Raw genomic sequence first — 13445 nt, forward strand, 5'->3', positions numbered from 1 at the left:
GTGACAAAATGGCATTGTCCGGGTCCGGGTCCGGGTCCGGAATCGGAATCTCTGTTTCCCTTTCTCCATGGCTGTCTGTCTCCGTTTCTCCCTGTATCTATCTGTCCTTGCTGCTTCCCCATTTCCATTTCCATCTTCATTTCTCTATCTCTGCTTGTGCCACAGACAGAGGAGTAACCGAAATGTATGTCAAGTGTTACCAGAAGCAACTTTGACATCCATCATTTGGCTTCTGAGTCACTTGTTGACCTTTGTTTGCAACACGACACGAACGAGACTGGAACACCACCACCATCTGGGGGGGAGTGCGGGTGCCGTCACCTGACAGCTAATCAAAATGTCGCACAAAGTTCATTAACAACATTTTCCAGTCAATTGTCTTGTCCAGGCATTCGACTCGAGTCGACGGGCAGGACAGTGCAACAATATGTCTGCACCTGCCACTGGCACTTTGCCCCTGCCTCTCACTTTGTTAACAGCCTGGTCATAAGGCTGTTTGTCTTTCACATCGGCGTGTCGATGACTGCGAGACAGTGCCCCGACAATTCATTGCTAGGCAAATCAGGTGAACTTAACGAACTGTTACTGGCGGACAGACGGACAGATGTCATTTGGTTAGCCCATGAACATTTATGTCGGTTATGTTCCAGTCACAGGTCACAGATCTCAGGAGGAAAAGGGAATGGAGGACCTAAGCTTAAGAACATCCATAACAACAACAATTTCAGATAGCAGACTTTGACTTGGCAAATGCCAGAGAGAAGGACAATAAAGGGATCTAGTATTGGGTAGTATTTCCTCTTTCGCTGGCACCTTTTGTGTAGCAATAATCTTGGCTTTTATAAATCCAATTTCTAAATTTCTTGATATTGCAACTCCTTTTAGATGCAGAGCCTTTGATGGAAGAAACAGACAAGAAGAACACGACCAAAGGATCATCAATATTTATGTGCACGCCATTAGCAGCATAGCTTATTCCTGCATTTCCTATTTCCAAGAGGATGAGTTTCTGGCGCTCTTCTCACACGCACAAAAGCGCAAGCGGGTCAAGGATATTATGCATATGTGAGTGGGAAAGTCGAAACAAAGGCGAGAGAATGGATGGGATGGGAGTCAATGGAGTGCTTCTGCCGGCTGTGCCATACCAAAGACAGATGCCATCGTCACCCTCTCTCTCTCTCGTCATCATCATCTGTACCGGTATGGGCATCTGCATCGCCATCTGCAGCATCATTGTTGTGTTCCCCACTCGAAAGTCGCACAAATGAACGCGTAATTGTTTGCACATGAATACATTGAGTAAATATTTGCAAACACATTCAGCAGCAACTCCAACTACAGGCTCTCTCTATCTCACTCTAGGTACTGCTGCATTCTGAGGCATGCCCCATCATCATCATTTGCATGTCGTGGCATGGACTTGAGCTGCATTGCCAAGTCAGAGAAGGCAGGCCTTAATCTGCTTACCTTGCCTTGGTGACAGACATTTCTTTTCACCTTTTGAAAGCATTGAAAGCATTGCAGATGCTGCAAACGGTGTGGCTGTGGGTGGGACTGGGGCACAAGATCAACTCGGTGGAGAGTGGAGAGTGTAGAGGAATCTCGCTGGCAAAGTTGCTGAATTGCTTCGCAGGGCTTTGCTTTAATTACGGTATGCCCCGGACTTTGAGAGCACAAACAAATTGCAAATTGTTTATGGCATGCAAATTAATCAAATCTCTTTCTCAATTAAGCCATGCCAGGCAGACCGCCCGGCAGTCGAGCAGGCGAGAAATGCAGGCAAAGCGAATCGCCTGATGACCCGAGCAACGAGAAACCAACGAGAAAATGCACAAATATTCCACAAGTTGTAGCCAAGCCATGGACCAGGGCTAAAATGCATAATTTATATGGGGAGCATGCTCAGCATCACTCTCGCCACAACATGGCGCTGCATGGCAGCTAAGGCTATGATGTGTCCTCCGATGATACCCTGTGACACCTATCAGTAGGAAGCGATGATCATGAGGAGCAGAATAATTCTCGTAGGTATGTATAAATACTATGAATATTTTGGCTTCCCTTAAGCTAACGTTCATTCACGATTGTCTTTCAGTCACGTCCATCAGTCATCCCTTACCCTGTTCAGTTGCTGCTTAATTCATCAAGTTGTTACAAAGTTTCGAGAACCCATAGAAAAACGAGTGAACTCGATATCCCATCCCGTCAGTCAGGCAGGATCGAAACTCATCGATGGCAGAGTGCGATTCCGATTCTGACTACGACTCCGACTCCGACTCGCAAGCAATTCAACTTTCCAAACTGAATAACTCTGCCTAAAACTGCCCGTATGGATGGCATAGGGCTTCGGTTCGTAAGCCAACTTCATGTAATTGAGTGTAAACTTGTCGGAGCATTTATTTAATGCCTAATCAAGTGATGTGTAACACATGACTTATCCACTTTCCCTGCTAAACGGAGTTGCTCTCTCTCTCTCTCTCTCTCGCTCACGATGGATTGCATATAGAGCAAGTGATAGAGAAAGGATGAGCAGAGTTGGGATGTGTTGAATGTGCTGTGTTAAGCCAAAGTGTTGTGTCAGTTGTAGCTTGTCAAAAGTTGTGTTGTGTTGTCCAATTAGCATAATTTCTTGACTTAAGTTTGGCCTTCAGCCTCGCTTCTTCAGAGGGCCAGTAACACTATCGGCGTCAGTATCTAAATTGCCCAAAACTATTCGGAATTAACTTAAAGTTTGCCTTAAATTGTTCTTCAGTTTGGCTGAAAGTTCGAGGAAAACTATCCCATATCCCATATGATGGCATTTTCCGCTTATGTGGATTCTGGCTCATTAAAGAACGAATTGTAATTATTTCAGATGTTCCATAGGAGCAGCAATTAATCACTTGGATCTTCCTCGGATTGGTCGGATTGGAGAATGGGTCTGCTCCAGCACGAGGAAAGTTCGTTTCTGGTATGTAAACGGGCCTTCTCATTTCTGAATGCCTTCTAATCCTTTCTCCCCAATCCACAGCCGCAGGACCCATCGAGAGTCCCATTTCCGGTGACAATCGCAGTCACTACTACCAGCTACCGATGATGTTGGCACGGGAAGGCGATGCGCTTCCGAAAGGAAGAGAAAAATCAACAGCTGGCAAAGAGCGAGCCAGAGCCAAGGTCGTTGCACAGCTCTCTCTCTCTCTCTCACTCTGTCTTTCTCTCTTCACCACGTGCCGTCAGGCATTGCGGCGACGGAGCACGAGACGATACGACTCGGCACGAGAAAAAACTCACCACTAAACGAGGAGGCGAGGCGCCTCCGTGCTGGGACGCCACTGTCACTGCCACTGCCATCGCCTCCATTCAGTTTAACGTCGAACTCTGCTGCTGCCAGTTGCCTGCGCCAAACAGCCACGGAACCAGCCAGATTCAGCCAGCCATTCAGTTAGCAATTCAGGCTACCATCTCGAAGCCATAGTCATAGCCAACCAGTCAGCCATTCGAACAATCGCCGAACAGCGACAGGTCGTGACGTGTGTCCTAGTGCCAAGAGTAGTGTCCCTCACTTTGCGGTGATTCGTACAGACAGTCGGTCAAGTGTCTCGCAGATAATTGTCATCATTTTTAGCCCGAATCGTGATTGTTTTTGAGCGGAAAATACACACGGAATTACTGCTGCTGTCTGCTGCTGCGGCACAAATAACAAATGCCGATTTGTCTCTTTTGGGCAGAGTGAAATTATACGATTGCTTTTTGTTGTGCTTTTTTTTCGGTGTTTCCTGCCGGCTCATCCCGCGCCACAGACACAGTGCGTATGATTAATATTCAATGAAAAAACTGTCCATCGAAGCGTGAAAGAAAATAAAAATAAGAAAACAGCAAAAGTGTAAACTGAGCGGCAGAAGATAAGCAACAGCCATACGAACGACAATCCAAAACCAAAGCCAAAGCCAAGTCCAAATCGAAAGAGGGGTAACCAGAGGCAACCCGAAAACCCAATCAACCAAATAGGCTGCGGGCCAAAAGTGTGCTCCAAAGAAGGAACCAAACGGTTAGTAAACACAAACTGTTTGTTGTCTGTTATTGTGGTGATTTCTCTGTGTGTTTTTGGAGGAATTTGGTGAAAAGACGCCAGGACAAGCGCACTTTTCCTGCAGCAATAAAACGAATGAATGGTAATCTTTAACCGCTTTTGTACTTTACTCAGCATACATTGACATACGAATGTTTTCAGTGTTACATAGGATTTAAATACTGCAATTTGATTTCTCGGAATAGAATATGAATTCAAATTCGAGTATGTGCCAGAGGAATTCTTGCCAAAACGTTACGAGTGTGTCTCTTGCGCTAAAAGGTTCAATAGTAGCGTATTAACCTTTCAGCGATCAAGAGTTAATTCTTTAACAAAATATATATAGGGTTTTGAGTGTTTCTCAAGCGCTAAAAGGTTCAATGGCGATGTGGAACCTTCTGCCGCTTGGGCGCCATGTATCGATTATAACTAATTGATTGTCTTTTTGTATGATTTCCAATGGAAATGTGTGGAGCGTATACGCAACTTTTGGCCACATTTTGGCCTTCGCTTAGATGCCACATTGTGTAAAGGGCGTATGTTGTAGCGCCAAAAGGTTCAATGCTAATCATGAACCTTTTGAATGAACTTGTTATGTTAGAGTGCGTTTCTGTAGAGTGTGAGCCCATGAGTTGATTGAGTTGCATTTGGTTGTGTTATTAGATCCCGCACACAGTGTAAAGGTGTTTGAGAGTAAGGTTGTCTTTGGGGCGCTAAAATCTTAGAAGTGCCCGCACATGGTCAGGTGTAAGTCTACATCTGGGGCGTTGGTTATGCGTACAATCGAGTGGACGCGTCTTGCGGAGGGATTTCCCGTATTATTTAGTTGCACACGTCTCGCGAGCTGAGATTCCAAAATGTGGATCAACTTGGGCTTCTGCGCAGATAAGGATAAGATAAAGCGGATATGCTTTTAGTATCACACTTCTAATCGTTAAATTATTCGTTAAATTATTACCTCTTTGGTCCACATCACAATGCCGTTCTGATAGGTGTCCTTGCATGTGATCGCTCCAGTGCCCGTTGGCTGTTTGGTCTCGCTGATAGATCAATGAGTGAAAATGGGGAAAGTCAGATAAAATACAGATACTACTAACCGACAGTCATCGCAGTAGGGTGAGTGTTTGCATAGCACTGCAGGAGAGATCGCACAAGATTAGTTCCTGTATAATTCTGTAGGAGGAAGAGAAGAAACCCAGAAACTCACCGAGCTTGCACTTGCCGCACACGAACCCAATCTTATTGCCAAAGCCGTGGCAGGCACAGCGTGCCGGCACCGTAATGTGGGACCTTGGAGACTTGATCAAGTACGTTGGGTACAGAAAATGGTCAACTAGGTCGCCAGACAGACTCATCGTGTCGTTGGTGCAGAAGTAGAGGCCATCGGTGGTGTCCGTGGCACGCTGCAGCGGCAGCTGCTTCGGCACCTTCACGCCACACACGTTGATGGTCACATTCGTTTCCAAGGCCTCCTGGATCACATTGTCGTAGTTCTTGTAGACATCCTCGTGCAGAACTGATCCGGTGACAATGAGAATGCGCCCTTGGACGCTGCGTCCATGGGATGTGTCTGGGATCTGGCGACGACGCTTCTGGATGTAGCAAAGAGCCAGGCCGAGGGACTCGGCTAGAAGCGAGGACTTCTTATCCTCGTTCAGCTTTTCGATGGAAAATTCACGCTTCAGTTCCGCCTCGACCTTAGTCGAAACTGCGTACTCCATGGTCTTGATCGTGTCCAGTTGGAAGTCGTACGTGGTCAATGGTTCATCAATGGAATGAGCCAGCATTCTGAGGAAATAGCTGTGAAAGGAGCGTCCAAGGGGAGAGGACTCTGCGTTTACTTACACAATGCTCCTGGAGCACGCGATGATCCCCACCTCGTTGTGCGGTCTCTCCAGCAGATGGCCATTGGCCAGCACCATGGAGGCGTCCACCACATTCAAGACCATGTCTACTTTCCCCGGCTGAATGTAGCTCTGTCCGTAATCGATGTCCAAAATGAGCACCAAAATATGGACATCTTCTGAATCTACAATACACGGGCAATCGCCGCACACCAATAATGTTTCCGTTCCTCTCCCACCATCGACAATAGACAATTGCAATGTCACTTACCCAAATTACTGGTACGCATCTTAAAGAAGCGGCGATTTGCGTCCATACCAGCAGTCGACATTTGATTGCCGCGTTTCTCATTGCTCTTCTTGATCTCCGCTTCAGTTTTTGAGCTCTCCATTTTCTTGATGGAAACATTTAAGGTATTAGATCGTTGTGCTTCCATTTTAGATTAATTTCTAACAATTTTCGTTTTCTTTTCACCAAATATTCTGACACCGAAAAATTCTGATGAAAGTGTTGAACAGACTGAAAAGTTGATTGACACAGAGCACAAATAGCACTAAAGCAAGGGGAAAGGAAAGGCAAGGGCACCTATGTATGTATGTTCAAGATTTATAAGACACACACATATTTATAGTGTATGTGAGCGGTAGGTATATCTGTAAGACTGTGTATAGTGAGTGGCAGGCAGAGGTCCGCCCATGAAGGCCATCTCTGATGGTGCCTTCGCGGACCGAAGGGCTGCCACCAACTTCAAAAAGCCAAGCAACAAGATCCGCCCCAAGGTTGGAGGCTGTGTGAAAACTGCCTTCATATTGCTTAAATGCGAAAATCGCTTAAAGTTTCCACAGCGATTGAATATTCCTCCCTTGCTCGGCATATTCGAGCCAACAAAAAATATTCGCAACTTTTGCGTGCGAGTGTGTGTGTGGGGCATGCGTGCGTGTGTGGCAGTGTGTAGCAGTGTGTTGGCTAAAGTAATTTACCAATACAGGCGAAGGCAGGCGGCATCATAAATCACACGTTTTGCTCGAACTACAGAAAGTGGCAAGCGCCATGGGGCATGGGGCATGGGGCATGGGGCAGATGGGTTGGGGGCTCGGGGAGCAGATACACGCGTGTCAGAAGTCAGCCAATTTGGGCAACATTTTGACAGACCACCGCACCGTCGAGTGCTTACAATTGGGGATTATCGATATGCCCGCACTTCGGCATCGATACCGAGTATCGATATGCATATGCATGTACTCGATGCTTTCCCCTCTAGAAAAGTACTTTGTGCGTCGTCAGTGTGTTCCGTGTGTTTTTTGTTAAAATCAGTCTTGAAATAAATAAAAAATGGAGATGGAAAATACGAAGAACAAGCCTCATCGCAGTGAAAAAATATTGGGGTTTCTGGACTATCTGCAGGCGACGCAGCGCCTTAAATTTTGGGTAAGTATTGGTAATGGAATAGAATGTTCGAGAGCGGGCAGACTAAAAATACATAACCTACAATTAGAAACCGCATCCCAACCGATCGAAGGTTGTCAAGTACATTTGCCTCTCGGCCGTGAGCTGCGACATGGACTCGGTGATCAGCACTTTGGCGGTGGCCTACTACCGCTACCGCACCAAGCAATCGACATTCGACCATTACGTGCCGATGCTCAACATGCGTCGTCGCGACTTTGCCGCCAATAAGGAGGTCGACCAGCTGCTGAGAAAATGGAATATCGATGAGGCACGTCACTTGCTTTTTCGCGATGATTTCAAGATAGAAATACTGATGCAGTGCCGCTTCATCCTGGTGAACCACCACGACAGCTGCTTCAACAATCTTGTGGTGGAGTTTTACGACCATCGTCCGTTCCGGTTCAGCGAAGCACCCCTGCCCAGGGACTGCCAGTGCGACTTGAGCATCCTGCCGATGCACTCCTGCGCAGGCATGATCACTGCCTTGTACAAGAAAGCCTCGATGGAGAGCAACATTGTCTTCGAGCTGCTGCACACCGCGCTGCTCATGGCGAACAGCAACTTCGTAATGGTGCCACCAAACACGCTCGGCGACGTGCCAGACTTCCGAATGCTCAAGCATTTGGAGACACTCATTCGGGACAAGGCCATGGAGCCCGAAGAGCGCGCCAACGCCTACCAGAAGACGACCGACTCTGTTTCTAAATCCGGTGTGCTCAGCCTGCCGGAGATCATCCGACGCAAATTCAAGCTGCTGCAGACCAGCAATGGCAAGGTCATGCGTGACGTTCTCTTCACCAGCTTCCCGATGGCCCTCAGCACGCTCGTCACTTTTAGCCAAGCCCCCCAGGTCATCGATACGTTCGGCAAAGAGCAGGCCGCCGACTTCATTCTGATGCTGAGCACAACCCCTGGCACGGAGGTGTACGGCCCCAGGCCCGTCTATCAGCTGGGTCTCCTCCCTATGGACGGACTGCAGGATCGGAATAGTCGTCGTCTATTCGAACACATAGTCGTCAATCTGAATCTGTCCGTTGATCCGATGCTCAAACTGAAACCGTTTTCCAAGTGCGACTTCATGCATGGCGCCTTCTACAACCTGGGCAAATTGGATAACACCGTTCCGGACGTGCTGCACCTGGTGGAGCGCATCTTGTACCACTGGGCAGAGAAATGCCGTTGTGTCACCGTCGCCGACAAAAAAAAGCCATGTTTTTAAAGAGCATTTCTTAATAAAAACAAAATAATGTATCATGAGGGGGTTCTTTGAATAGTTATACGGAAGTATAAGCTTGTACATACTTATACCCTGTAATCCATTGTCGCCCTTAACCTCCTCTCTGGCTTCAGGCCTCGCAGGCAATCACTCATCGCAATCGCAATCGCAATCTCCTTGACCCGCTGCCAAATCATATTTCTCCATTCTACCCCGTATATGAATTATGTGTGGCAAAAAATGAATTTCCCTGGGTTAACAAGATGTTTATAAAAATGGAAACCCCACCCGCAAGGACACGCACAACGTCGGAAAGGGTGGGGTTGGGTGGAAGGGGAGTGGGAATGGGAATGGGAGATGGTGCTGGTGGTGCCATTAGACAACGCATTAATCTAATCATATGAGTTCATACGAGACTGGCTCAGAAATCATGGTCTTGCCCAAAAAATCATGAACTCAAAAATGGTTATGCCACGCCCCATTCAGCCCTAAAATACACACACACACACAACACACACAGGTACACAACCAAAGACATTTGCAAGTTGATTTATAAGCGCGCTGATGTCAGTTACGTGCAAAATGGCACCAAGTTTTTTGTGCCTGCCCCACGCACGCACTCAATAAGGTTACGAGCAACGGAAGCGGGTGGGTGGTGGGGGGAAAGGGGGGTGAGCTTGCCTGCGTGCTTTTGTGCTCAGGTTACAACCAAGGGGAGGGTGGGGATGTGTAGGGCAGAAGAGGAGTTCTTGAAGAGGATTTGGCAAAGGTACGCCGATCCCGGCGCCTCCCTTCTCCTGGCACTGCGCAAATTGCTTGCAACACTTTTTGTGCCATTCACCCCCTGCTTTTGCCTTGGCTTTTATAAATCGCTTAGACATGCCCAAACCCCCCCCATCCCCCCATCCCACCACTCTCAGCTCTTCAGCTCAACCCTCCCCACCTCTCACCTTTCTCTTGATAACAACAGCCAGTGGTGGCGACAACTCGAGTCAAAAGAAGCCCGAAAAACAGGAAGCTCGGGAGCTGTAGCTGGAGATGCAGATGGAGATGGGGTGGGGCCCTGCCATCTACTTGTGGGGCTACTGGCGCCACTCAAAACACATCCATCAGCAGCGTATTTGTATGAGAGTGGAAAAAGGTTAAAGGTGTTTCCCCTCCGCATCTCTCACGGCTCTCTGCCATTGTAGCTCCACCTAATTGTCAGGACTCTGCTACTGCTGCTGATGCGCCTGATCCTTCCACTGGGGCATACTTTTGTGTGCGCGTCACGGGTAATGAAGATAATTGCTGCTAAGCGGATACGGGCGGATTTCTGAGACACCTCCACACAGCCCAGTCCGCCCCTGTGTTCGAAAAAGGGAAAGAAAAACTTAACACTCTTTCATGTCGGCTACTGCTGCTGGATTTTCGGCACGAAAGTAATCCTTAAGAAGGCAAAATATGTGCGGCATTTGTGAGGAATACTCGTACATTTCAGATTAATATTCAATTCTCAAATTGCTGGTCAAAATTAAATTTGTTACACAGCATTAAATCGTTTTTTTTGGCACTTACAATTGAATTTATTTTAATTTCCAATTCAGTTACTAGTTTCGATTGCATTTAATTGTTGCCAATAATTTTCTCATCAAATTATATTCAATTAGGCTTTGTGTATATTTCAGACTCAATTTTAATTTGATTTCAATAATTAAATGCATTTAACGATATGTGCAATTTCATCTATTGAATTATGAGCGATTGAACCAGAGGTCGGTCGTCAATTGTTAATCTCAGTCTCAATCATTCCATAAAAGAAGTTCGCATTGTCCACAAGAAATTTCACAATTTGAATGTTTCTCCGAAGAGATAGAAGGTTCTTCGGAGATTGATCTATGGATCGCTTGATAACTATACGAGTAAGAGTTAATGATCCGATTAGCTTTACTTAAATCCATTTAAAACGGGTCCAGCAATACAAATAATTTGTTGAGTTCTTTTGGTGGCATCTCCTTTAAAGACAATATTTTCAGTCTTGGGATTCTGTTTGGTTCCCCCAATTCTCACTCCCTGCATTATTATTTTATTCCGCTTTTTTTTAGTCGTTTACTCATTTTGCTATTTTTAATTTGCCCAGAACGTCCCTCATCCCCTGGCTGGGGGTCTGGCTGTTTTGGCGGAGGGCATAGGACGCCAGAGAGAGAGAAAGAGAGGGGGGAGAGCGACTTGCATTAATTAAATTCTTTCAGCTGGTAAAAGGTGTCGACTCTTCTGGCTGGTGCTGGTGCTGCTGCTGCTGCTGCTGGTACGACGGGTACTCGTGTTAATTGTTGGTGTGTCATAGAAGGAGTAGGAGGAGGGGCAGCATCTGGCTAATTGGTAAATGCTTTAAAGTGCCGGGTGGCTAACGAGGCGTATGCGTAATAAGAACAAAAGCGGCAAGGGGGATGTGGAAAGTGGAATGTGGGCAACTGGACTTCAAGGTATCCTCCTGATCTCCACTTTAGGTATTTCCCATCATTTATGACAGACGCCAACATTTATGACAAACAGATTGGGGGCGGCGCGGCGGATTATACATACATACATACATATGTAACAGGTAATTGTTTTTCTCCTGCTGTATAAATTTCGTGTCCATTTTTCTACTTTATTTTTTGCTTCATTTGTCTCGCTGTTTTTCGGGTTTTCTGCTTCTCTCGTTTGTTGGCATAAATTTATTGTGGCTCTCCCGTCCTGCCCCAACGCATTTGCATAAATATTTTAATTTGCATTTCAACGAACACGAAACATGAACATGGGTGCCCCATCCATGCCATGCAAGGCATATAATCGTATAAAGGTTAGTAGAGAAAGCTCTCCTGTATATACGACGGTGTTTACTTCATTGTTTCGGCATTTTTTTGGCGCAGAAAGATAGAAAAGAAAAAATAATAATCAATAAGAAATAGATATGTAGATGTGGGGGGCTTAATTCTATTCATCTCCCCAGAATAGTTTTTGTTCCATTTAATTCGATATTTGTATGCAAATTTGATCAAAAAGGAACACAAATAATAAGAATTACTTTCCCATCAGACGCGCATTTATGAAAATTATATTTCCTTTGTACGTAGCATTTTTATACCCGATACTCAAAATGAGTATTGGGGTATATTAGATTTGTGGTAAAAGTGGATGTGTGTAACGTCCAGAAGGAATCGTTTCCGACCCCATAAAGTATATATATTCTTGATCAGCATCAATAACCGAGTCGATTGAGCCCTGTCTGTCTGTCCGTCTGTCCGTCCGTCCGTCTGTCCGTCCCCTTCAGCGCGTAGTGCTCAAAGACTATAAGAGCTAGAGCAACGATGTTTTGGATCCAGACTTCTGTGATATGTCACTGCTACAAAAATATTTCAAAACTTCGCCCCGCCCACTTCGCCCCCACAAAGGACGAAAATCTGTGGCATTCACATTTTTAAAGATACGATAAAACCAAAAACGCAGAATCGTAGAGGATGACTATATGTTCTAGATCGTAAAATCTCAATCAGATCGTATAATTATTATAGCCAGAATCAAGAAAATAATTTCATTCTTTCTCGCGCTGTCTCTCTCTAACACACTCACACACACATGGTCGGTTTTGCCAGTTGCAAAATATGAGTTCAAGGATCTCAGAACCTATAAGAGCCAGGGCAACCAAATTTGGTATCCACACTCCTGATATATCGGACCTTGACCGTTTTGTGTCAAAATTTCGCCACACCCCCTTCCGCCCCCGCAAAGGACGAAAATCTGGGGTATCCACAAATCTCAGAGACTATTAACGCTGGAGTAACCAAATTTGGTATCCGCACTTCTGTTATTCTGTTAGACGCAGAATCATAGATAATGACCATATCTATCAGATTGCTGAATCTGGATCAGATCGGATTATTATTATAGCCAAACGTAAGAAATCAATTTGCAGTGGCTACGCAGCGCCCGACGTCACGCTCAGACTGATTTTCGGTCTCTCTCGCACGCACTCTTTGTCGTGTCGTTTAATATTCGCGGCGTCTGCCGGAGGAGAGCCATACTGACTTAGTATCGGGTATAAATGTAGAGTTGCGGTCTCCGCAGCAACTCACAACGTTCCCCTCGTTAAATATTTTTTGCTGGTTTGAATTTGTTTTGAATTAATTGAGTGCCTATTGTCTACTCTTTAGGGTATTTTCAGCTCAAAGAACTACATGTTTCAATATTGATTCATTTGCTGTTGGTCCCGTGTGTGGCTTTAAAGTCACATAAGTCCAACTAAGATCGGTTGTAGCCTTGTAGAGACGCAAAAGTTTGCAGATTCTTATCATATCAAGAGCCTTTCCCCTAAAAGAACAAGGAAAAACAGAGAGAGTGCAGGGCCACAAAGAAAAAGCTAAGCAAACAGAGAGGCAGAGAGGCAGAGGTACTGGAAAATATGTTTTCATTTTCCCCCCGTATATATACGGCCATCCACACACAGACACACGCTCGAAGGTTGTGCATAGGGAAAACTTTCCATTTCAAAATATTTTCTTAGCCAGCTTTTCAATGTTGGCGCTTCTATGGGCACAAGGGCAGGTCCAGGACAGGCGGAGTTGGAGGAGATGTAGAAGGACTATTGCCAAACAAGAGGAATTTTTTGGTGCCTTCCTACTCCTACTCTATTGTGTGTGTGCTCTGGGAAAAACAAGTCTTGTCGTGGTCCTGGTCTTGGTTTTTGGGTCTCGTTCTGATTCTGTGGCATGCATCTGTTTGTGGAATAAGCCAGACAAAAAGGAGGAGGCTTTTGTAATACGGTAAATTTGTTAGCTGGCATTTCATCGGACATCGTAGGGAGATAAGGGGTCAGAAAATCCTGACAACAGATCAATAATTGAATTTGCATAGCACTGCACGCAC

The 13445-nt window shown here is 45.8% G+C and overlaps 2 protein-coding genes across 2 annotated transcripts; one reads left to right on the top strand and one right to left on the bottom strand.

Moving 5' to 3' along the window:
- Nucleotides 1–4152: 4152 nt before the first annotated feature.
- Nucleotides 4153–6335, bottom strand: LOC6597273 (general transcription factor IIH subunit 3). Its single transcript, XM_026990730.1, has 6 exons — nt 6164–6335; nt 5894–6077; nt 5256–5836; nt 5146–5182; nt 5007–5088; nt 4153–4925 (listed from the first exon to the last, which is right to left on the bottom strand). The coding sequence occupies exons 1-6, from the start codon at nt 6327–6329 to the stop codon at nt 4770–4772; spliced, it is 1206 nt and encodes a 401-aa protein (XP_026846531.1). The 5' UTR covers nt 6330–6335; the 3' UTR covers nt 4153–4769.
- A 923-nt stretch (nt 6336–7258) lies between these two features.
- Nucleotides 7259–8561, top strand: LOC6597274. Its single transcript, XM_002022525.2, has 2 exons — nt 7259–7321; nt 7389–8561. Exon 2 carries the CDS (start codon nt 7452–7454, stop codon nt 8559–8561), a length of 1110 nt encoding a protein of 369 aa, XP_002022561.2. The 5' UTR covers nt 7259–7321; nt 7389–7451.
- The last annotated feature ends 4884 nt before the right edge of the window (nt 8562–13445 follow it).

Source organism: Drosophila persimilis, unplaced genomic scaffold (assembly GCF_003286085.1).
Source record: "Drosophila persimilis strain 14011-0111.01,24,50 unplaced genomic scaffold, DperRS2 tig00000606-arrow-arrow-pilon, whole genome shotgun sequence".
NCBI classification, from domain to species: Eukaryota; Metazoa; Arthropoda; class Insecta; order Diptera; family Drosophilidae; genus Drosophila; species Drosophila persimilis.

What these genes read in the sequence shown, in the direction of transcription:
- LOC6597273 (XM_026990730.1), bottom strand. Translation starts at nt 6,329, where the DNA reads ATGGAAGCACAACGATCTAATACCTTAAATGTTTCCATCAAGAAAATG. An exon ending in CCCTACTGCGATGACTGTCG is followed by an intron (nt 5,089 to 5,145) that starts GTTAGTAGTATC and finishes TTGATCTATCAG; the next exon opens with CGAGACCAAACAGCCAACGG. An exon ending in TTGTGATGTGGACCAAAGAG is followed by an intron (nt 4,926 to 5,006) that starts GTAATAATTTAA and finishes TTATCTGCGCAG; the next exon opens with AAGCCCAAGTTGATCCACAT.
- LOC6597274 (XM_002022525.2), top strand. Translation starts at nt 7,452, where the DNA reads ATGGACTCGGTGATCAGCACTTTGGCGGTGGCCTACTACCGCTACCGC.